The sequence below is a fragment of the Oncorhynchus clarkii genome, chromosome 3, assembly GCF_045791955.1.
Source record: "Oncorhynchus clarkii lewisi isolate Uvic-CL-2024 chromosome 3, UVic_Ocla_1.0, whole genome shotgun sequence".
Taxonomy (NCBI): domain Eukaryota; kingdom Metazoa; phylum Chordata; class Actinopteri; order Salmoniformes; family Salmonidae; genus Oncorhynchus; species Oncorhynchus clarkii.
Window position 1 is genome coordinate 40,077,901 of NC_092149.1, and position 26,421 is coordinate 40,104,321.

Sequence of the window (26,421 nt, forward strand, 5' to 3'; positions counted from 1 at the left end):
TCACAAGAACGGTGAGCAAAAATCCCAGAACCCCACGGGGGGACCAAGTGAATGACCTGCAGAGAGCTGGGACCAAAGTAACAAAGCCTACTATCAGTAACACACTACGCCGCCAGGGACTCAAATCCTGCAGTGCCAGACGTGTCCCCCTGCTTAAGCCAGTACATGTCCAGGCCCGTCTGAAGTTTGCTAGAGAGCATTTGGATGATCCAGAAGAAGATTGGGAGAATGTCATATGGTCAGATTAAACCAAAATATAAATTTTTGGTAAAAACTCAACTCTTCGTGTTTGGAGGACAAAGAATGCTGAGTTGCATCCAAAGAACACCATACCTGGGTCTTTCAGCATGACAATGATCCCAAACACACTGCCCGGGCAACGAAGGAGTGGCTTCGTAAGAAGCATTTCAAGGTCCTGGAGTGGCCTAGCCAGTCTCCAGATATCAACCCCATAGAAAATCTTTGGAGGGAGTTGAAAGTCCGTGTTGCCCAGCAACAGCCCCAAAACATCACTGCTCTAGAGGAGATCTGCATGGAGGAATGGGCCAAAATACCAGCAACAGTGTGTGAAAACCTTGTGAAGATTTACAGAAAACGTTTGACCTCTGTCATTGCCAACAAAGGGTATATAGCAAAGTATTGAAACTTTTGTTATTGACCAAATACTTATTTTCCACCATAATTTGCAAATAAATTCCTTAAAAATCCTACAATGTAATTTTCTGGATTTTTTTTTCTCATTTTGTCTGTCAAAGCTGAAGTGTACCTATGATGAAAATTACAAGCCTCACTCATCTTTTTAAGTGGGAGAACTTGCACAATTGGTGGCTGACTAAATACTTTTTTGCCCCACTGTACATTGATCATCTCAGCAAGGTTTTACCCGTAGTCGTGGGGGTGGATGGTGGAAGTGTAACTAAAATGTAGTTTAAATAACCACATGCATTTTGAATGTCTCTAGTTATTTTATTAACGAAAGCATAAAGATGTTGATGAAGAAATACTGTACTACTGTTTTGAGTTAGAAATGTAACACTTCAGAGTACCTAATCGTCGAATACATTGCAGGTAGGGAGATGTTCACACCTAAAGTAGCCGGGCTATAAAGAGTCTATTGTCCTGATAAACAGGCTACAAGTGTTTGAAAACCTGTTTTCAAAATGCCACCAACTGTCCATCACTACTGTAAATAAAAACACAGCATCTTGTTTACATTCTTTATAACCACAATGTCACAAATATGTTGTATCTACCTTTCCAATTACTTTTAGCGTTTGGGATTCATTTGATTAATATTTGTATTAATATTATGGTGTTTATATTCCAAGAAAAACGAAAAACCCTCTTGGTTTCCGTTAGGATGGAACAGAAAATATGGCTCTATAGGTACTGTAGGCTACACAGTACTGGGCTATTTAGCTAAAGAATCCCCATCTCGTGCGTGGGCACGTGGGAGACCGGGGTTCAATTCCCCAACGAGGGGAAGTAGTAGGCTGTCCTTGTAAATAAGAATTTGTTCTAACCTGACTTGCCTAGTTAAATAAAGGTTACACTAAGCATAACATTTCTACACCATAATTTTAGTCTAACCAATACCCAAACGGAGATTCTGTCAAAATAAAAATCTCATTGACCAGTCCCCATGCTTGTCTCAGAGCAGCGCAAAACGGCGATAAAATAGTTTAATAAAATAGTTTAATGCTTCAAATCCTATTGCTTCTAACGTCAATATGCACTGTAAATAAATAAGACCTACACCACTTTTAACAGAACATTACTCAACACTAGTGAGACTCATGTCGCCTACGGTAGGCCTACAGTATACAGTGCCTTGCGAAAGTATTCGGCCCCCTTGAACTTTGCGACCTTTTGCCACATTTCAGGCTTCAAACATAAAGATATAAAACTGTATTTTTTTGTGAAGAATCAACAACAAGTGGGACACAATCATGAAGTGGAACGACATTTATTGGATATTTCAAACTTTTTTAACAAATCAAAAACTGAAAAATTGGGCGTGCAAAATTATTCAGCCCCTTTACTTTCAGTGCAGCAAACTCTCTCCAGAAGTTCAGTGAGGATCTCTGAATGATCCAATGTTGACCTAAATGACTAATGATGATAAATACAATCCACCTGTGTGTAATCAAGTCTCCGTATAAATGCACCTGCACTGTGATAGTCTCAGAGGTCCGTTAAAAGCGCAGAGAGCATCATGAAGAACAAGGAACACACCAGGCAGGTCCGAGATACTGTTGTGAAGAAGTTTAAAGCCGGATTTGGATACAAAAAGATTTCCCAAGCTTTAAACATCCCAAGGAGCACTGTGCAAGCGATAATATTGAAATGGAAGGAGTATCAGACCACTGCAAATCTACCAAGACCTGGCCGTCCCTCTAAACCTTCAGCTCATACAAGGAGAAGACTGATCAGAGATGCAGCCAAGAGGCCCATGATCACTCTGGATGAACTGCAGAGATCTACAGCTGAGGTGGGAGATTCTGTCCATAGGACAACAATCAGTCGTATATTGCACAAATCTGGCCTTTATGGAAGAGTGGCAAGAAGAAAGCCATTTCTTAAAGATATCCATAAAAAGTGTCGTTTAAAGTTTGCCACAAGCCACCTGGGAGACACACCAAACATGTGGAAGGTGCTCTGGTCAGATTAAACCAAAATGGAACTTTTTGGCAACAATGCAAAACGTTATGTTTGGCGTAAAAGCAACACCCTGAACACACCATCCCCACTGTCAAACATGGTGGTGGCAGCATCATGGTTTGGGCCTGCTTTTCTTCAGCAGGGACAGGGAAGATGGTTAAAATTGATGGGAAGATGGATGGAGCCAAATACAGGACCATTCTGGAAGAAAACCTGATGGAGTCTGCAAAAGACCTGAGACTGGGACAGAGATTTGTCTTCCAACAAGACAATGATCCAAAACATAAAGCAAAATCTACAATGGAATGGTTCAAAAATAAACATATCCAGGTGTTAGAATGGCCAAGTCAAAGTCCAGACCTGAATCCAATCGAGAATCTGTGGAAAGAACTGAAAACTGCTGTTCACAAATGCTCTCCATCCAACCTCACTGAGCTCGAGCTGTTTTGCAAGGAGGAATGGGAAAACATTTCAGTCTCTCGATGTGCAAAACTGATAGAGACATACCCCAAGCGACTTACAGCTGTAATCGCAGCAAAAGGTGGCGCTACAAAGTATTAACTTAAGAGGGCTGAATAATTTTGCACGCCCAATTTTTCAGTTTTTGATTTGTTAAAAAAGTTTGAAATATCCAATAAATGTCGTTCCACTTCATGATTGTGTCCCACAATCATACAAAAAAATACAGTTTTATATCTTTATGTTTGAAGCCTGAAATGTGGCAAAAGGTCGCAAAGTTCAAGGGGGCCGAATACTTTCGCAAGGCACTGTATCTAAAAAAAATATGACGTGACCCTCAATAATAACCCCCAATAATTACATTTTGAGGATTGGAGGTTTCTAAATTAAAACCAAAAGCCACCTCATGGGTCTCCAGGTGGCGGCCGGCACAGGTATCTGTAGAAGCGCATTTTGCATTGCGATGCGGTGACTTAGACAGCTGCGCCACTGAGGAGGCCCCATCCACAAAGTATCAATGTACAGAGAGAGGTGTTGGTAAAGGCATATTGTCCTGCCTATAGCCCATAATGGGTGTCCAGGTCAGGATAACCAAAACATTTTTTAATTAAAGACTATCAGAACGAATGTTGGTACGTTATTTATTTTGATCCAAAGCCATGAATGAGTGAGTCACTCAGCTTTATGTACGTGTTGGCTACATGACTGTGCCATCAACTTGATAATTTGGAGGTTATTTCGTTTACAATCGCTCAATTTTTTATTTTATTTTTAATCTGAATAAAGGCCAAAATAATATTTGTAAAGGCCAAAACATTTATTTCGATAGAATTCTCCCCCTAGGCAAGTCTATTGTCCAGCTACCTGCTAGAACAGCGGGAACGTTTCTCTAGTCTGCGCCATTATTAGTGCAATGCCCCTTAAAGTGTTGCTTTGTGCTACCGAGTGTGGCGGGGTGGGGGTCCACCCCTATCCCTCCTCCATGGGCTAAGTCTGTCTTCTGTGTGCGGCTCTGCAACCTATGCCGTGCCCCCTGCCCTCGTGCCTTGAACCTCACACACTTTCAGTGGATACAGCTGGAGAACTGCTGGAGAACTGCAAGGCAATCCCATTGTACACAACTCAGGAGCTATGACAAACATATATTGTCCTGCTAAAAGCAGGGTTAATAATGTATCTGTGAGAATATCCAATGGGCTTTTACATAATAATAATAATAATAATAATAATAATAATAATAATAATAATAATAATAATAATTGCTTTGTTAAAAAAATAATATTTTGGAGATTTTGTTATCAAATAACGTAAAATGAACGAGGAAAAAGGCTGTTCTTGAACATGGGGTGAGACATTGTTACTAATTTGTAAAAACATTTTATTTCAATTTATTTATTTATGTTTCTTCTTCAGGCAAGGGTCTATTTTTCTCCACTTCCTGTCTGACTGATGTGCCCAAAGTAAACTGCCTGTTACTCAGGCCCAGAAGCCAGGATATGCATATAATTGGTACCATTGGATAGAAAACACTTTGAAGTTTGTAAAAATGTAAAATAATGTATGACACTATAACACAATTGATTTGGTAGGAGACAATCCAAATAAAAACCAAAACCAAGTCTTTGTTCAAGGTTTCAGGCTTGTTTCTTCCCAAAAGAGGAAGAATTTTGAGTTTTGGTACTGGGAGTCAGAGTTGGAAATCAGTCTGTGTCGTGCGACGAAGAGGACGCGCACTTGCTAATTTGGCTTTTCTATTGAACATACTACATTCCGTATGAAATATTATGGTTTAATTACATTTTAGGGTACCTGAGGATTAAATAGAAATGTATTTTGACTTGTTTTAACAACGTTTAGCAGTAGCTTTTCGGATTCCTTTCTCTGCACGTTTAACTAGTGGATTACTCAAATTGATGGTGTCAACTAAACTGACTTTGGGATATAAAGAAGGATGTTATCTAACAAAACGACCATGCATGTTGTAGCTGGGACCCTTCGGATTGCAAGTCAGAGGAATATTTTCAAAAAGTAATTGAATATTTAATCGCTATTTGTGAAATTTACGAAGCCTGTGCTGGTTGAAAAATATTTTGATGTGGCACGCCGTCTTCAAACAATCACATCAGACAATGCAGTTAGATTAACAATAATTTAAGCTTTTAACCGATATAAGTACCTAGATGTTTAATATCCATAATTTTAATGATTTATTTAATTGAATTGCGCGCCCTCCAATTTCACCGGAAGCTGTCGACAGGTGTCCCACTGACGGGAAGCCTATCCCAGAGAGGCTAATTAGAGGGAGAAAAACCTACAGTCATGAGCACAATTATCAGTTTCTATTTAGGTTTATGTCGCCCATTCATTGTCAATTAGAGACACAGTAGGACCCAAAAACATACTCAGTGCTCTAGCTCCCCCTTGCGCTGGTCTGGAGCGATGAAGTGGTGACGTAGGGTACCGTGCTAAACCACAAATTACCTCTAATTTATCAGCATAATCACAACATTTATGGAGCAACCACTGTAAAACACTTTAAGTTAATTTCCCCCCTATCTTTTCCCTTACATTTTCCTTATCTTTAAGTCAGTTGCAACAAACATTTAAGGTTAAATGTTAAATTAAGTGAAAAAGTAAAGGGTGCCCATGAAGTCCCTTAACTGCTTCATTCAGTATCGATGTAAATAGCATTTGTGGAGATTAATGTTGCCTTCATCTGCTCTGGTTACAAAAGGAAAACATCAATCAGCTACTGTAGTTCCTTAGCTAAATAATGGAAGGTGCACAATCCATGGCTAGAAAGCTAGCTGGCTAGTTATATTTAGCTGGGTGATTCTGCAACTTTGGGCACTTTGGCCCTGCAAGCTTTCAGAAATGAAACTTACTGAAACACCATTTTACCACTATTCTACTTGTCTTTGATTTGTCTAGAAATAATATCTGATAATGGCTGTGATCGTAGTATTCAGGAATGTACACTGCTCAAAAATGTACACTGCTCACTTAAACAACACAATGTAACTCCAAGTCAATCACACTTCTGTGAAATCATACTGTCCACTTAGGAAGCAACACTGATTGACAATAAATTTCACATGCTGTTGTGCAAATGGAATAGACAACAGGTGTAAATTATAGGCAATTAGCAAGACAACCCCAATAAAGGAGTGGTTCTGCAGGTGGTGACCACAGACCACTTTTCAGTTCCTATGCTTCCTGGCTGATGTTTTGGTCACTTTTGAATGCTGGCGGTGCTTTCACTCTAGTGGTAGCATGAGACGGAGTCTACAACCCACACAAGTGGCTCAGGTAGTGCAGCTCATCCAGGATGGCACATCAATGCGAACTGTGGCAAGAAGGTTTGCTGTGACTGTCAGCGTAGTGTCCAGAGCATGGAGGCGCTACCAGGAGACAGGTCAGTACATCAGGAGATGTGGAGGAGGCCATAGAAGGGCAACAACCCAGCAGCAGGACCGCTACCTCCGCTTTTGTGCAAGGAGGAGCAGGAGGAGCACTGCCAGAGCCCTGCAAAATGACCTCCAGCAGGCCACAAATGTGCATGTGTCTGCTCAAACGGTCAGAAACAGACTCCATGAGGGTGGTATGAGGGCCCGACGTCCACAGGTGGGGGTTGTGCTTACAGCCCAACACCGTGCAGGACATTTGGCATTTGCCAGAGAACCCTAAGATTGGCAAATTCGCCACTGGCGCCCTGTTCTCTTCACAGATGAAAGCAGGTTCACACTGAGCACATGAGACAGACGTGACATAGTCTGTAGACGCCGTGGAGAACGTTCTGCTGCCTGTAACATCCTCCAGCATGACCGGTTTGGCGGTGGGTCAGTCATGGTGTGGGATGGCATTTCTTTGGGGGCCGCACAGCCCTCCATGTGCTCGCCAGAGGTAGCCTGACTGCCATTAGGTACCGAGATGAGATCCTCAGACCCCTTGTGAGACCATATGCTGGTGCGGTTGGCCCTGGGTTCCTCCTAATGCAAGACAATGCTAGACCTCATGTGGCTGGAGTGTGTCAGCAGTTCCTGCAAGAGGAAGGCATTGATGCTATGGACTGGCCCGCCCGTTCCCCAGACCTGAATCCAATTGAGCACATCTGGGACATCATGTCTCGCTCCATCCACCAACGCCACGTTATACCACAGACTGTCCAGAAATTGGCGGATGCCTTAGTCCATGTCTGGGAGGAGATCCCTCAGGAGACAATCCGCCACCTCATCAGGAGCATGCCCAGGCATTGTAGGGAGGTCATACAGGCACGTGGAGGCCACACACACTACTGAGCCTCATTTGGACTTGTTTTAAGGACATTACATCAAAGTTGGATCAGCCTGTAGTGTGGTTTTCCACTTTAATTTTGAGTGTGACTCCAAATCCAGACCTCCATGGGTTGATAAATTTGATTTCCATTGATTATTTTTTGTGTGATTTTTTTGTCAGCACATTCAACTATGTAAAGGAAAAAGTATTTAATACGAATATTTAATTCATTCAGACCTAGGATGTGTTATTTTAGGTGTTATTTTAGTGTTCCCTTTATTTTTTTGAGCAGTGTATACATTTTTGTCATTTTTCTCAGACAGCCATAAACAAATGTAATTTCCATCATGGCAATTTTAGTTGAAAATGAAACATCTTAAAACGAATTTATAACACATGTGTACATTAATTTGTATTGAATAATTTAAGTGATTATTAGTTTTTCTAATATTAATAATTCAACACAATGCCTGAATGTATAAACTGATTTTTTTTTATTTATCATGAAAAATGAGAGATTTCCACCCACTCTTTTTGAGAGATTATGATAACGACCATATGATTTCCCTATCTAAAACAAATCTATGTAAAAAAAAATAAAAAAAAATAAGTATGAAAACAATATTTTATTACAAACAGTTTGAACAACAACCATTGTTAATCTTTTAATTAATTTAAGACAAAGTATGTTTCCAAAAGTAGCTGATGGGCAGGGCTCAAAGAAGCAGGCCAGTGTTTTTGAGATATGGGCCCAGATTGCAGGGGGGTCATTCGCATAGAAGAGCTCAATGAGCCAAGGCCAACTGTATAATTTGTGGTATATTCAACACAGGTCTGGAGGTTCACCTGCTTGTGAGATACACCAAAGTGAACTGCCTGTATTTCACTAGTGTAATTATACAGGTAGATCTTTGCAAAGTCAATATGCACGATGATCTCCTCTTTCTGGAGGTTCTCTTTTAATTCTCTGTTTGGAGTATTGATGTTGAATGATGTACTTGTATTTCCCCCAACTTCTCTTTCAATCCTTTGGAGAAGTCCTCCAGCAGAATCTGCAGTGTTCCACACACCTTTTCTTTTACTGTCAAATGTACTGTGAACTTCTCCAAGTTTCCCTCTTGGTTTTTCCTTCTCTCTCTTCAGCTTTGTTTTTCAACTCAAACCACCATGTCTGCTCACCAGCAGATGTTGGCTCTTTTGCTTGGCAAAGGGAGCACTCTGTACATGCACTCTTTCTTCAGGTTCTAACAGCGCAAAGACTCTTTGTGATGCTGTAGTTTTACCGCCATGAGCCGCCGTGAGCTGGAGGTTGGCATGGGTTTTGCAGAGGCATGTGTCCCTATCCTGGACTGTTGGCTTGACAACCCCAAAAGGATGTCTTCTGCAGAATTCACAGGACATTTTCATCTCTGAATATTCCCTCTTAAAATTCTGATAAAGGTTCTGAATTGTGCCATTCAAGAAGCACTACTGATTTTCTTCTTGTTCCTCATTAGTGTGTCCTTTTTCTCTGTTGTTGCTCTACTGTTGTCATCACGTTCATAGAATCTAGTGATTTTCTCTTCTGTGGCTTTGTAATTATGTTACACTTTTTTTCCTGGAGTATTGAAGACTTGTTGGCCTGTTTTCATTTGCCCTTTGACCAGGCCATACTTTCTCAGGATGTTGCCTCTGAGCATTTTTGAAGCCATTTGTTTGTCCTTGGCACTGCAAACATGTTTTTATACTTTTGCTTTAACTCTGTAATGATGCCATTTTGAAACTATAAAATCCTTCGGAGTTCCCTTCATTTCCTGTTTTGTCTTTGGGGAATCTTGTCTCTCCATTTTCTTCATCAGTTGATCATACTTTATTTTGTATTTCTCAGCTTTCCGTAAAGTTTTATCAAGTTTGACATTTGTCATGCAAAGATCTCTGTTTTTGAGCGACTTCTTCCAAACCTTTTCCTTCCAACAAGTATCCGACTTCTCATTCCTGTTGCAGATGATGAGGAAGGGGAATCAGGGGCAGGTAAGTTAGGGGTAGGTAAGTTAGAGGCAGGTATGTTGTCCTCATGCTCTGGCTGCAAGTCATCTGGTGACTGAGGTGGTGTGTTTGCCTGATAGGTAGGTCTCATTGCAACTGTTCTCTTTCAAATATGTCTTCTATTCCGTTGGTTGCATTTCCATTTCCTTCCCTTTCTTCTTTGTTTTCGCTTTGTAAACTCAGAGATAGATTTCACTTCTCCCTTTTCTTTTTTTCTTCCAGCATCTCTCCCTGTCTATTTGCAGATGTTCCTGGTAATCGTATAGGATATTTATTTTTATTTTGTTTCTATGTCTGTGACCTCTGCTGTTTTATGTGGCATCTTTTAAAAGCAAAGAACAATACTACTTAAGTTTTTTCAACTTGTGCACACCTTGGAGCATTTTCTAGATTCAATTGATTTAAACCATGATTAAATAAACCAAAAGTAATAACATAATAGATGTTTGTAATTTTTGCCACGTTCTGTCATCTCCACCACTGTTAAGTTTGAGATGGAAATTACTTTAATGGAAATTACGCTTCTACAGTTTTGAGCAAAGAATAACAGACTGGTTAGCATGCTTTGGCTAGAATTTCGGCTAGCATAGAGTTTACACTAAATACATCATCTACATTTTTTTCTCAAAATTCTACCACAAATGAAAGAAATTATAGCCTGTTTAAAAATGAATGACAATTAAAAAATATTCTCTCCACAAGCAATATTTTCCTAGATTTAGCTTCAACTTCTGGACATCACATCTGGAACAACTGTCCACTGCAGCGATGTGCTTCAGCGTCACAATATGTTTCCATGATAACTAAGTTAACATTCTCTTGACAAAACTTTATTGAGGAATTTGCCCTCATTGGTGGAAATGACACCACTATCAAAGGACAGGTATGTTGTGTAAATAATAATATAAAGGGCATACTCACAATAAATATTGATATATATTTGATTTAATTGACTCTTTCTCTAGTAGATAACATTATATAATGTGTAATTATTAATGTTTTCTCATAGAAAAACATAGTAGAAACTCAACATTTTGGGTCAGGGACAAGGGTAAACAGTGAAATTGAGGTTTAAATTGCATAAAATACTTTGATAGAGAGGTTTTAAAAAAAACTGGGGTGATTGTAGTGTGAACTTACCATATAAAGAATAAAAACATTTTAAAAAATAATAAAACATCCCCATAATTGACCCAGAGGACATAGCTACTCTGCAAGCTAGCTTGACGTACTAGAAAGTAATATAAACAAGTTGAGAAAAAAGTAACTACAAGAAATGTGGTTTATTACCTTCTGAAGCAATTTGGTTATCCTGTCTTGATTTGTAGAAGTTTTATTTTGCTATCTCACAAAATGAAAGCAATCTCTTTGAGTTTAGTCAGTGAATCTGGACGTCTCCATGGTAACCAGATACTCTTTCTGCCATACATGCCTTCAAACTATGGAAATATTTGAGGGGCTCTATGCAACACCCTTAAACAATTCCATTAGGTAATGGAAAATTATTCCTTAAGGGAAACACTTAAGATGTTTTATACAACTGGGCCCTGATGTACTTAATAGTTAATCAAAGAGAGACTGGATGGTGTCATCTCAATCAAATATTACTACCCAAACAAACCTATATAACAAACTAATCTCACTTTACTGTCAGCAACTTAAATAATACATACAATAGCTGAGTCCAATCTGACACATTCATTTTTCTATATACCTATAGCCTATGCAGTGGCGTTTTAGCATGTCAAACAACCCATTTTTTTCTCTAAACAACGCATTAAATGCAGTTAATGCACTATAACTGACAAACGGTGCCCACAGAAGTTTAGGGTCCACTTAAAGCTGTCCCGAGAGTGGAGCTTATGGCTGACTTGATTAAATAAATATGGTTTCTATTGACTCCTTGTTGATTTGTGTAACTGGATAAGAACCACATTCTCTTTCAATAATAATGAATGTCGACTAGTTTTCCCTTTGGAACAACACTCAAACATTATTACATTTATGTTCAGTAAATTCACAATGTTTGTTCTTATATAATTAACGCTTAGCTCTATGTATAAGCAAGTGCAAGCAAAACGAGCTGCGATGAGGTAGGCCGAGTCATTCAGCAATTTTGAAATGGACAGCGACAGAAATTCAGATGTTAGTTCAGATAAATTCTGCAAGATGTTGAGGCCTTAACTTTACTCTTCTTTAAGTCACCACAGAAAGAGAGAGACCCCGACTCAGCTGTTAGTCTACCATTTGAAGTGTTTTAATAGGCCTATGTGGTCTAAAAAGGAAGGACAATTCAATCATGAGGATCCACTTTTATAGACAATATACAGCGCATTGTGCAAACAAAACAACCCTCGCAATATGAACTGGAATTACATTGGTCTATTACTGAACTTTTTGTTGAACAAAAGAGACTGTCAAGGAGGGGATACTATTATATAATGTTGTTGGGTCTGTAACTTACCACCCCCCTCGTGTAGAAAATCAGCCTAGCTAATTATAACACACAATGTAAAACGCAATTAACATCGCCTAAAATTATTAATAAGATGCTAATATGAGAGACCTATATAAGCAATATAATAATGCAGATGTACAAATTATGGCAATGGCATATATGACGATAAGCAGTTAAGAGGCATGCTGTAATTTGGATTAGGACATGAGCAAGCTGAAACGGATGTAGCTTATAATGTCGCCTATTTGTTCAGCATTTTTTTAATTGACAGAGCGACATAATTCAGGTCATGGGCCGTTCTTACAGTATTCTCCCTGTACATCAAGTCAGAACCGTAGGATAAATAACGGGGGCACATAAGCAGACAATGAAAGCTTTTACAATATTCGATCATTACATCTCTCTAAAACAGGCTATACCACCTTTTGTGTGTAGCTCTATGCCTAACGGTGCCCCCTTCCTTTGTCCTCCTCTCACAGGTGAGCAGCGTAGCTCAGTGAACGAGTCCAGTAGTCTTCTGGGGGGTTCGCCGCGACGCCAGTGTGGGCGTAAGGGCTCACCCTACCACACTGGTCAGCTCCACCCTGCTGTGCGCGTGGCCGACCTTCTCCAACACATCAACCAGATGAAAACTGCAGAGGGCTACGGCTTCAAACAGGAGTATGAGGTAGGCAGTATGGGTTGTGGCTGATGTGCATGGTTGTGGCTGATGTGCGTTTGGATGGTATAAAGGTGTATTGCTGGGGAAGGTGTGACAAAATAGAAGTTTGTAGTCATGTCATCATACACTGTTTAGGGGTTTAAAATGTAGAAATTTTCATAATTTATAAATCAAAATTGTAGATAGATTATCCAGTTAATAGTCAGATTGTGTGAAGTTATCACTCACATCCCAGTTCTTACAGACTGCAGAAATGTATGATCAGGGTTAAAATAAACTTCTTGGACCAAGTTGACTGTGAGACTATTAAATCATCATTGTCTGGAGCTCAGATAGCCCCTCTGTCAGAGTTGCTGTAGCAGTGTAGCTGATGAAGCCCCCTAATCCCCAGGTGTTCTCCAGACCAGGAGGCCCTTTGTTCCCCAGCCCAGTGACCGCCAATTGCCTCAGCATCGGGGGCTCGGTGGCTCCCAACCCCTGGCTGTCCTCCAGTACCACAATGATAAAAGAAGATCCTCTGTACTCTGGTTGGAGGACAATTCTAAATAGAGGCTTTTGGGCTTCACCACTGCCAAGTGGCTGTGGTGTGATGTATAGGATGCCACCAAGTTGAAAGTGTTCTTAAGTGGTGCACGGCACAACGAGGGAGACATTTTGTGAAATCATTGCCTACAATTAAGGAGCGAAGCCTTGGGGGACTTATAGGCTCTGTTCCAAACTTCTTTATGCATCAGGGAGTGTGTGTTAAGGAGAGTCTCGCTTGGTTCACTTATCTCCTGAGGGCTCCCAAGTGGCGCAGCGGTCTAAGGCACTGCATCACAGTGCTAGAGGCGCCACTACAGACCCTGTTTTGATCCTGGGCTGTATCACAACCAGCCGTGATCGGGACTCCCATAGGGCGGTGCACAATTGGCTCAGCATCGTCCTGGATAGGGGAGTTTGGCCTGGGTAGGCCGTTATTGTAAATAAGAATTTGTTCTTAACTGACTTGCCTAGTTAAATAAATAAAATAAAATCTTTCGACATTCAGACTGTGGAATTGAGTCTGTACTTTACCGTAGGTAGAGAGGGAAATGTTTTTGTTTTGGGAGAGAAGCAGAACTGAACCCACTTATTATTCCAGTACCTCTGTAACGGCTGATTTCCATGGCTCTCTGGATGCGTCGGGCCACATTTTGGAGGGCAAACAGCCCTGAAACATTTGTCCCCGGTGGGGTACTTCTCCAGTCAACAGCAGACTCTGGGGTGAGCTACATCCCTGTCTGTTGCCTGTGGTTTCCCTGTCACATGTCAAGGAAAAGATAGAAAATATCTCACTCCCCAATTTCTCCCTGGCTACATGCTTGCCCTTCTGGTTCTGGAACTCCGCTTGTAGACTCATTAAACTGTCCCCCACAGGCAAAACTCTCCACAACAAAAATCTATATTCAGCTCCCTGTATTTTCTCTATCTATGTCTCTCTCCATTACAATTGAAAACAATGAGGACTATCGTGCTCTCCTGACCGCCTAGGCTTTATTTCCCAGTGGAATGCCAATGTAGGACATTCAGAGATATTGATCAGCTCTCTGCAGTGCGTTGGAAGGGACTGGCATGTCTGAGCTGTGGGTGGACCTGTATTCCCACTGCAGTTACTTGCAGGTAAACACTAAGATGTAGAGAACTGAGGTATTCACTATGCTGTACAGGGCATCACCTTGAGGCAAAGCTTGAAAGGCATAATCGATCGATTTATTTTATGTCTAGATACAGTAGAGAAGGTTTGTGTGTGTGGAATGAAGTAAACACAACAAGAACTGTTTTCCCAGATCACAGCCAAGGTTTTTGAATTGTGTCTTCAGGATGTTGACTTATACTGTCATTATGAATAGGAAAAAGGAACGTAGTCAACACCGGTGGGATGGTTGACATAGTGATATTGCACTGGGGGAGAAAAAAAGACAGCGATAATTTGAAACCACTGCAGCAAAATTATTCATGACACAGTCATGTAATGGCTCAGACTGTTCTTCACTGTGTCTCGTCTTTGTCTTTCATCCGAGTTTTCTCTTAATTTTTTGTGTGATCCTCAGAACCAATTAACCCCTCCCTGCAACCCCCCCCTCCCTAGACAGGGTTTGGGTGGTTACTCTCTCTCTCTAATCCCCTGCTCAGCATGCAGGCTTGGATTCACCCACAGTCCCCTCTGGTGGCTGAACAACCACAGGTGTGTGTGGGCGGGGACTTGGCCCCACATACTAGGGGAGAGGAGTAGTTTGGCTGATGAGAGCATAATAGAGCTGGATCCCACTGCTGGGGTTGTCCTTTAGTCAGGAATGTCATGGGATGGCGATAGTGAAGCATGTTGATGAGAGGAACTTGTTGGAACAGAGTTGTGCATGGAGCCGTGACTAGCCAGGATGTATGGGATTCACTAGAGAGCTTCATGTTCACACACAGAGAGAGAAAATCAAATCAAATTTTGCTGGTCACATGCATATGGTTAGCAGATGTTAAGGCGAGTGTAGCGAAATGCTTGTGCTTCTAGTTCCGACCATGCAGTAATATCTAACAAGTTATCTAACAATTTCACAACAACTACCTTATACACACAAGTGTAAAGGAATGAATAAGAATATGTACATAAATATATGGATGAGCGATGGCCGAACGGCATAGGCAGGATGCAGTAGATGGTATAGAGTACAATATATACATATGAGTAATGTGGGGTATGTAAACATTATATCAAGTGGCACTGTTTAAAGTGACCAGTGATACATTTATTACATCCAATTTTTTATTATTAAAGTGGCTAGAGATTTGAGTCAGTATGTTGGTGGCAGGCACTCAATGTTAGTGATGGCTGTTTAACAGTCTGATGGCCTTGAGATGGAATCTGTTTTTCAGTCTCTCGGTCCTGGCTTTGATGCACCTGTACTGAACTCTCCTTCTGGATGATAGCGGAGTGAACAGGCAGTGGCTGATGGATGTTGTTCTTGATGATATTTTTGGCCTTCCTGTGACATCGGGTGGTGAAGGTGTCTTGGAGGGCAGGTAGTTTGCCCCCGGTGATGCGTTGTGCACTATACTCTGGAGAGCTTTGCGGTTGTGGGCAGAGCAGTTGCCGTACCAGGCGGTGATACACCCCGACAGGATGCTCTCGATTGTGCATCTGTAAAAGTTTTTGGTGACAAGCCAAATTTCTTCAGCCTCTGGAGGTTGAAGAGGCGCTGTTGCGCCTTCTTCACCACGCTGTCTGTGTGAGTGGACCATTTCAGTTTGTCAGTGATGTGTACGCCAAGGAACTTAAAATGTTCCACCTTCTGCACTACTGGCCCGTCGATGTGGATGGGGGGGTGCTCCCTCTGCTCTTTCCTGAAGTCCACGATCATCTCCTTTGTTTTGATGACGTTGAGTGTGAGGTTGTTTTCCTGACACCACACTCCAAGGGCCCTCAACCCCTCCCTGTAGCAAAGGCTCTTCCACACGTTCTGCATTATCAGTTAATGTGAACTTAGTTAATGTGAACAGGTAGCATCTATGATGCTTTTGAACTCCCTTTCAGTCCGAATGGTCTTTGAAAAGCACTACAGCGTCATGATGTATGCATTGGCTCACTACTTGACAGATATTGCTGCAATTATACCCACTCATTTTCTATTTCCCCCTTACATCACTCAAACACAACAGACAACTGCAGATATAATGGTTTAGAAGAGACACATTGTAAATATGTTTGACACGATAGGGGAAGAGTGGTATTGGTAACAGTATCATTAACATGTACTTCCCTAAACCTCGACAGAGCTTCTTTGATGGCTGGGACTGCACCAAAAAGAAGGACAAAACTAAAGGGAGGCATGACACGTTGATGGGATGTAAGTCATCATGGACATGCCAGCCCTCTTGTGACGAAAGCACTGATCACCGTAAGCAATATTGTCAATCACAAATATGTGTTCTATTCTTTTGCCATGTAATTATTGATATGTGAGATCTTTTGGCCAGGTCTTCCATGTAAAATATATATATTTACCTTAGTGGAAGAACCTGAGCTAAAAATGCATATTCTCAGCAAAAAAAGAAACAACCTCTCACTGTCAACTGTGTTTATTTTCAGCCAACTCAACATGTGTAAATATTTGTATGAACATAACAAGATTCAACAACTGAGACATAAACTGAACAAGTTCCACAGACATGTATGTAACTAACACAAATGGAAAAATGTGTCCCTGAACAAAGGGGGGGTCAAAATCAAACGGTCAGTATCTGGTGTGGCCACCCGATTTGCCAGTTCTTGCTGGACACTCTTCCACCTGCAAGTTCCCAGACATTTCTGGGGGAATGGCCCTAGCCCTCACCCTCCATTCCAACAGGTCCCAGACGTGCTCAATGGGATTGAGATCCGGGCTCTTCTCTGGCCATGGCAGAACACCGACATTCCTGTCTTGCAGGAAATCACACACAGAACGAGCAGTATGGCTGGTGACATTGTCATGCTGGAGGGTCATATCAGGATGAGCCTGCAGGATGTGTACCACATGAGGGAGGAGGATGTCTTCCTTGTAACACACAGCGTTGAGATTGCCTGCAATGACAACGAGCTCAGTCCGATGATGCTGTGACACACCGCCCAAGACAATGACGGAAACCTCCAAATCGATCCCGCTCCAGAGTACAGGCCTCGGTGTAATGCTCATTCATTCGACGATGAGCGCGAATCCGACCATCACCCCTGGTCAGACAAAACCGCAACTTGTCAGTGAAGAGCACTTTTTGCCAGTCCTGTCTGGTCCAGTGACGATGGGTTTGTGCCCATAGGTGGTGATGTTGCTGGTGATGTCTGGTGAGGACCTGCCTTTACAACAGGCCTACATGCCCTCAGTCCAGCCTCTCTCGGCCTATTGTAGACAGTCTGTGCACTGATGGAGGGATTGTGCGTTCCTGGTGTAACTCGGGCAGTTGTTGTTGCCATCCTGTTCCTGTCCCGCAGATGTGATGTTCCGATATACCGATCCTGTGCAGGTATTGTTACACGTGGTCTGCCACTGTGAGGACGATCAGCTGTCTGTCACAGTACGGACATTGCAATTTATTGCCCTGGCCACATCTGCAGTCCTCATGCCTCCTTGCAATATGCCTAAGGCACGTTAACGCAGATGAGCTCAGACCCTGGGCATCTATCTTTTGGTGTTTTTCAGAGTCAGTGGAAAGGCCTCGTTAGTGTCCTGAGTTTTCATAACTGTGAGCTTAATTGCCTACCGTCTCTAAGCTAGTGTCTTAACGATGTTCATTAATTGTTTATGGTTCATTGAACAAGCATGGGAAACAGTGTTTAAACCCTTTACAATGAAGATCTGTGAAGTTATTTGGATTTTTACGAATTATCTTTGAAAGACAGGGTCCTGAAAATTGGAAGTTTCTTTTTATGCTGAGTTTATATACAGGACCAGTCAAAAGTTTGGACACACCTACTCATTCAAGGGTTTTCCTTATTTTTCCCTATTTTCTACATTGTAGAATAATAGTGAAGACATCAAAACTATGAAATAACACACATAGGAATCATGTAGTAACAAAAAAAGTGTCAAATAAAAAATATATTTGAGATTTGAGATTCTTCAAAATAACTTTGCCTTGATGACAGCTTTACACACTCTTGGCAGTTTCTCAACCACCTTCACCTAGAATGCGTTTCCAACAGTCTTGAAGGAGTTCCCACATATGCTAAGCACTTGTTGGCTGCTTTTCCTTCACTCTGCCGTCCAACTCATCCCAAACCATCTCAATTTGGTTGAGGTCGGGTGATTATGGAGGCCAGGTCATCTGATGCAGCACACCATCACTCTCCTTCTTGGTCAAATAGCTTTTCCACAGCCTGGAGGCGTGTTGGGTCATTGTCCTGTTGAAAAACCAATGATAGTCCCACTAATCGCAAATTGCGTATCGCTGCCGAGTGCGGTGGTAGCCATGCCTTGAATTTGAAATAAATCACAGACAGTGTCACCAGCAAAGCCCCCGCACACATCACACCTGCTCCTCCATGCTTCACGGTGGGTACCACACATGAGGAGATCATCCGTTCACCTTCTCTGCTTCTCACAAAGACACAGCGATAGGAAACAAAAATCTCAAATATGTTCTCATCAGATCAAAGGCCAGATTTCCACCAATCTAATATCCATTACTCGGAAGTCTCATCCTCTTATTGGTGTCCTTTAGTAGTTGTGTCTTTGCAGCAATTCGACCATGAAAGCCTGATTCACACAGTCTCCTCTGAACAGTTGATGTTGAGATGTGTCTGTTACTTGAACTCTGCGATGCATTTATTTGGGCTGCAATTTCTGAGGCTGGTAACTCTAATGAATGTATCCTCTGCAGCAGAGGTAACTCTGGGTCTTCCTTTCCTGTGGCGGTCCTCACGAGAGCCAGTTTCATCATCAGTTTGATGTTTTTTTGCGACTGCACTTGAAGAAACGTTCAAAGTTCTGATCTTCATGTCTTAAAGCAATGATGGACTGTCATTTCTCTTTGCTTATTTGAGCTGTTCTTGCCATAATATGGACTTGGTCTTTTACCAAATAGGGCTCTCTTCTGTATACCACCCCTACATTGTCACAACACAACTGATTGGCTCAAACGCATTAAGAAGGAAAGAAATTCCACAAAGTAACTTTTACCAAGGCACACCTGTTAATTGAAATGCATTCCAGGTGTGCAAAGCTGTCATCAAGGCAAACGTTGCCTACTTTGAAGAATCTCAAAATATGTATTAAACACTTTTTTGGAGGTTACTATATGATTCCATATGTGTTATTTCATAGTTTTGATTTTAGTCAGGTCTAAAGAAACATTATTATATAAAGAAAATGTATTTCAGATGAACAGAATATGAGTTGGCCTACTGTAGGCCTATGTTGTTTGGCTATCTTCCATGCCATATGCTGTAGGCTTGTTCATTTAGCTGAGAAGATATGCCTATTTATTTTATTTTATTTGACATGATTTTATTGTAAGAAGAATATGATCAAACTTAGCTGAATAAAATGGAAAGGATATTTTTTCCAATACAGAGCTGTACGTGTGAAGTGGCTATGTTGAGCGTAAAAGTGATAATTTCCTATATACTAGATTTAGTTATTTGTCAACTTTATTTGTGAATGAGACACACCTTAGAATGTTTTAGAAATCAAAACATTTATGACCTGCATGGTGCGACTATAGGCTATTCACTATTTGAGAAAGTACCAAAAAAAGCTTGCGCTCTGTTGCTTGCCTCATTCTGCACAGTTGTTCTCTCATCAATTAATCTTATTTTCACTCATCAGACTATATTCTCAATGTAATCTTGTCTTTATTAATATGCAAAACTAGTTTTGATTTAGAATTGCCCATTATCAAATGGGCAGGAATAGGGTGGGGTGAAAAATGACATGTCCCTCATGCACTCGATTAGCGAATTGAGGCCGCCCTTTCCCAAACGGATACTTCAGTTTTATAGCGGAGCATGTGCTTTGAGAAATACATTTAAGAACACTTATTTTATTCCACGCATTAACCACTGTTTGAGGAGCATACTCTTGCTTGTGATTTTCTGCCCAAACTATGTATGCCATGGGCTCTCCAACCTTGTTCTTGCAGCTACCCAGTGCTTAATTTGGGTGTGAAATTTGTTTGGGAACATTGATAGTAACATGTTTTCGCAGCAAAATATATTTCACTAAACCGTTGACAGGCCGTCTGTGTACTCGAAAAAGGCATAATGGAAAGAGAAGTGGATGGAAACGTGAGATATGCTGTATAGAAAAATGTAATGTCACCCAATTAAATTATTTAAATTATAAAAAATCCCCTATTTATTACTAGGCTATTCAAATACAAATTCGCTGATTGTAGGCTAACTGTTAGCTGCCCTGCATAATCAATGAACCAACAGCATCGCCTAGGGCTATACATTCTCTCCCAGACTCATGGATAGATATTTTGGAGCGTAGCACAAGGTAACCAGGCTTGGCTTGGCCTTAAACAGTTGCATAAGCTCTAATATGCAAATGTTGGTTTGAATTAATCATCACCTTAGAAAGTGCAGTCCATTTCATGGTGTTAGGCTTTGAAACAACATCCACAACAATGTTTTCCGCTCAGATTCAACCTGCTGTTGGACTTCTTTAGGTGAGTTTTAAAAGTATAGGCATACTGTTTTGATGATAAGTGTTTGTGATTTTCAATTGCATTTGCTTTTATTTCAGAGTAGTTAGAGGGAAAATAGTGCCCTGAGTACCAGGCCATTAAGACCTGATGGTAGTTAGCAAGTTGGGTACTACCAAAGCATATCCAGAGTGCATTAAAGGAGATTACCGTGACTGAACGGTCACATGGAGTTTTAATGCGGTCATTGTCGCAACAGCCCTATCTGTGACCAACAGAAGCATATCTGTATTCCCAATACTGTAAAATCTGTCAAGGCTCAGGAGAAGACCCAGATGCAGATGGTTTCAAAGTAACAAAAGTTTATTAAAAAAATATGGGGGGCAGGCAAACTACAGGTCAAGGGTGGGCAGAGGTCAGTAATCCAGAGCAGAGTCCGAAAGGTCCAGAACTGCAGCCAGGCTCAGGGTCAGGGCAGGCAGAGGTCAGTAATCCAGGGCGGTGTGACAAGGTACGGAACGGCAGTCAGGGTCAGGGCAGGCAGAATGGTCAAAACCGGGAGAACTAGAGAAAGACAGGAGCATGGGGAAACCTGCTGGTAGGCTTGACGAAACAAATAGAACTGGCAACAGACAAACAGAACACAGGTATAAATACACTGGGGATAATGGGGAAGATGGGCGACACCTGGAGGGGGGCGGAGACAAGCACAAAGACAGGTGAAACAGATCAGGGTGTTACAAATCCATAGACTAGGGCCTAATTTACGTATTTCAATTGACTGATTTCCTTAGTGTTGGTCCCATGTTGACATGAGCTGAAATAAATTATGGCAAAACATTTTCCATACGCACAAAATTTGTTTACATCCCTATTAGTGAGCATTTCTCCTTTGCCAAGATAATCCATCCACCTGACAGGTGTGGCATATCAAGAATCTGATTAAACAGCATGATCATTACACAGGTGTACCATGTGCTGGGGACAATAAAAGGCCACTCTAAAATGTGCAGTTTTGTCACACACCACAATGCCACAGTTGTCTCAAGTTTTAAGGGAGGGTGCAATTGGCATGCTAACTGCAGGAATAGCCACCGAGCTGTTTCCAGAGAATTGAATGTTCATTTCTCTACTATTGGCTGCCTCCAACATCGTTTTAGAGAATTTTGGTGGTATGTCCAACTGGCCTCAACCCCATAGCATGTGTAACCACGCCAGCCAAGGACCTTCACATCCGGCTTCTTCACTTGCAGGATTATCTGAGACCAGCCACACGGACAGCTGATGAAACTTTGGATTTGCACAACCAAAGAATTTCTGCACAAACTGTCAGAAACTGTCTCGGGGAAGGTCATCTGTGTGTTCGTTGTCCTCAGCAGGGTCTTGACCTGACTGCAGTTTGGCGTCGTAACCGACTTCAGTGGGCAAATGCTCACCTTCGATGGCCACTGGCACGCTGGAGAAGTGTCCTCTTCACGGATGAAGCCTGGTTTCAACTGTCCCGGGAAGATGGCAGACAGCGTGTGCCCGATGGAGGTGGTTGGGTTATGGTATGGGTGTGCATACATTATGGAAAATGAACACACTTGCATTTTATCAATCACAATTTGAATGCTCAGAGATACCGTGACAAGATCCTGAGCCCTATTTGTCGTGCCATTCATCCACCCCCATCACTTAATGTTTCAGCATGATATTGTATGGCTCCATTTCGCAAGGATCTGTACAGAATTCCTGGAAGCTGAAAATGTCCCAGTTCTTCCATGGCCTGCATACTCACTAGACATGTCTTCCCATTGAGCCTGTTTGGGATGCTCTGGATTGACGTGTAGGACAGCCTCTTCCAGTTCCCGCCAATAACCAGTAACTTCGCACAGCCATTGAAGAGGAGTGGGACAACATTCCCCAGGCCACATTCAACAGCCTGATCAACTCTATGCGAAAGAGATATGTTGCATTGTAACAGGCAAATGGTGGTCACACCAGATACTGACTGGTTATCTGATCCACGGCCCTACATTTATTTTAAGGTATCTCTGACCAACAGATGCATATCTGTATTCCCAGTCATGTGAAATCCATAGATTAGGGCCCAATGAATTAATTGCAATTGACTGATTTCCATATATGAACTCAGTAAAGGCTTTGAAATTGTTTCATGTTGTGTTTATATGTATATATTATATTGTGGAAATAATACATTGAATATGTATTGTACTTACCTGCAGTATAGTATGATTGCTATTCATGTGTGCATGGATATTATTGGCATTGACTGTGACCTTTTCCCTTGGATGATGTCATCACCCGAGTCGGATCTGTACAATGCGACTCTACCACATGTTGAGTGGGCTGTATCGTTTGGCTGTATTTGTGGCGTTTGTACATGGCTGTACACATTTTATTTCTTAGGTTGAAAGTAAAGGAAAGTAATTTTGAAATGTGTGTAGGCATTCCTTGTCAAGTTACTACACTCTTTTTGGTGACGAGGATAAATCTTGATCAGCATGTATCAGCATGTATCAATGTGCTAGCTAACTAAGAAACAGTGGAGGGAGTCAGCTAGCTAGCTAGCTAGCTAGCTAGCTAATGAGTGACGGAGAGCAGCCATCGCTGGAGGGAAACACTGATGGTGACGATCAAGGACAAGTTGTCGTTATCATAGCAATGTTTGGGACTATCACTGAGTTTGTGGATTAGAACAAGGACTGGGCAAAATATGTGGAAAGGTTGGAACACTTTTTCTTGGTAAATGGAATTACAGATGAGGCTAAACGGCAATGTATTCTCTTGAGTGTGTGTGGGGCTAAAACCTACAAGCTAATGAGGAATTTGGCTACACCACGAGACCGGGATAAATTATTTTTGTGGCTCTCGTTAAAACTCACCCCAATCCAAAGCCTTCAGTGATTGTCCATAGGTTCAAGTTCAACTGCCATTTTTGGAAAACAGGTCAGTTTGTTAACTGAATTATGTTAACTCTCTGAACATTGTGAGTTTGGGGCTATGTTAGAGGACGTGCTCTGTGACAGATGAGTCTGTGGCATTAATGAGGACAGCAGACAGTACCGTTTGCTGGGGGAAGCCACACTGACTTTCAAGAGATTATTGGAACTATCTCAAGGGATGGAGATGGCCGCTAGTAATGCTAAAAATATTCAAAAGGCAGAAAGTGGAAGTTGTGCAGTGCATCAGGTGACAAAAGAGGTGGCAGGAAAAACGGGAAAAGCAGTGGAATGCTTCAGATGTGGGGGAACACATTATGCAAACCATCTAAGTTCAAGGATACTTTGTCACAATTGCAACAAAAAGGGACATTTAGCAAAAAAATGCAGGGGTCCTAGGAGCAAGCCAGAGGGTGGGCAGACTGGGCAGGGCAAGTTCACAACTAAGAAGCTGCAGTCAGCAGCATACCACTTAGAGAGCACAGAGGAGGACGAGCATTGGTCCTACAACATGTTTAATGTGAGTGAGCTGTGCGCAGAGCCTGTCTATGCTACAGTGGAGGTAGATGGAAAGCAGATGAGGATGGAGGTTGACACAGGGGCCTCTGCCTCTGGTTTCAGTGAGGAGACCTACAAAGAAATGTGGGGCTCAAAACAGGCTTCAGCCCTCACACCGGCAGGGATCAGACTGCGTACGTACACCGGGGAGACCATAACATTGCTGGGCGCTCTAGATGTGGACATTGCATACAACAATCAGGAAGCGAGAGCACGGCTCCTGGTGGTGAAAGGGAATGGGCCTAGTTTACTAGTGCATGACTGGCTCACTAAAATACAACTGAACTGGGGTGAGAGAAAACACACACAAGTGACTAAGGATGTCATTCATAATTACCCTGAGATTTTCAAAGATGAACTGGGCACACTGCAGTTAAGCTGTTCACGTATCCTCAGGCCAAGCCTCACTTTTTCAATCCCAGGACAACGCCTTACGCCATGAAAGAGAAAGTTGAGGATGAGTTGGAGCGGCTGCAGGAAATAGACATCATTACTCTCATTCAGTTCTCCCGTTGGGCAGCTCCAATCATTCCCGTTCTGAAAGTGACGGCATGGTGCGTATATGTGGGGACTACACACTCACCATCAACTGGGCCTCTAGGCTGGATGCTTACCCGCTGCTGCAGGTGGAGGACCTGTTCATGACGCTTGCAGGAGGCAGGACGTTCTCAAAGCTTGACATGGGTCACACCTTCAAACAGCTCCTCCTGGACAAGGTCTCAAAAGAGTATTTCACAGTCAACACGCACAAAGGCTTGTTCAGGTACAACCGCTTGGTTTCCAGTGTGACGTCCAGCCATTTTCCAGAGGACAAAGGACAGTCTGCTGCAGGGGATCCCTCATGTAGCAGTGTACCTGGATGACATCCTGGTTACAGTGGCAACTCCACCATCTGGACCAGGTGTTAAAGAGATTCTCCGAGGCAGGGCTGCGCCTGAAGCGTAGCAAGTGCACATTCCATGCACAGAGTATGACATACCTAGGTCACAAGATCACAGCGCAGGGTCTGTGTCCTATGGAGGACAAAGTCAGGGAAATCAAGGATCCTCCAAACCCCAAGAACGTGTCTGAGCTCAGGTCGTTCCTGGGCATGGTGAACTACTATGGTAAGTTCCTCCCTGAGCTGTCAACAGTGTTGGCTCCACTTTATCAGCTGCTCCACAAAGACTAAATGGAAGTGGGGGCCAGCACAAGAGAAAGCTTTCAAGGAAGTGAAAGCGCTACTACAATCCAGCACAACTGCTGGTTCATTTTGACCAAGACAAAGCGATCATCACGTCATGTGACTCCTCGCCCTATAGTGTTAGGGCAGTAATCTCTCATTTAGATAGAGGACAGGTCAGAGAAACCCATTGGATTTGCATCAAGCACGCTGACGAGTGCTAAGAAAGGTTATTCACAGTTGGACAAGGAAGGTCTGGCAAATAGTCTTTGCTGTGAAACGCTTTCATCAGTACCGCTATGGTTGTCATTTCACCATATGCACTGACCACAAACCACTGATGACCCTATTTAGTGAATCAAGATGCATTCCTCCCATGGCTTTAGCAAGGATACAGTGCTGGGCCCTAACACTGTCAGCTTAAGAAAACACTATAGTGTACAGAGCAGGGAAGGACAATTCAAACGCAGACATGCTCAGCCGTCTCCCGCTACTAGAGATGCCCGCCACAACTGTAGTGCCTCCCGAGACGATTTAGAGATTGTAGAGATTGTCAAACTGACCTGTGAATGACAAACGGATCCAATAGTGGGCAGACTGGGATCCTATCCTGGCCCAAGTAAAAAGATACCAGGTTGGCCTCCTGTCATAGAGGATGATGGACTGAGACCTTATGCAAAGCACAAAACTGAGCTTAGTGTGCATGATGGCTGCATACTCTGGGGGTCCAGAGTGGTTATTCCACCCCCTGGCCATTCACAAATCATCTCCCGGATGAAAAGTTTAGCCAGATCTTACATCTGGTGGCCTAACATGGATCAGGACGTAGAAAACAAAGTGAAATCATGTTCTGAGTGCCAGATCAACCAGAAGATAGATAGATAGAGAGATAGATATCTATCTATCTATCTATCTATATAATTTAAATGTACAAACGGTACAAACACAGCCAAATGATACAGCCCACATGTGGTAGAGTCGCATTGTACAGATCCGACTCGGGGTAATGACATCATCCAAGGGGAAAGGTCACGGCCAATGCCAATAATAACCATGCACACATGAATAGCAATCGTACTGTACT

General features: G+C 42.2%; 1 protein-coding gene across 3 annotated transcripts in view; it reads left to right on the plus strand.

The window, feature by feature from the left end:
- Window positions 1-26,421, plus strand: part of LOC139395256 (protein tyrosine phosphatase receptor type Ub) — a 343,039-nt gene that overhangs the window by 272,345 nt on the left and 44,273 nt on the right. For all 3 annotated transcript variants that reach the window (XM_071142903.1, XM_071142905.1, XM_071142902.1), the window contains 2 exons: window positions 12,358-12,545; window positions 16,327-16,450. In XM_071142903.1, the coding sequence (XP_070999004.1) occupies window positions 12,358-12,545; window positions 16,327-16,450 (312 nt within the window). The remainder of the gene's footprint in view (window positions 1-12,357; window positions 12,546-16,326; window positions 16,451-26,421) is intronic.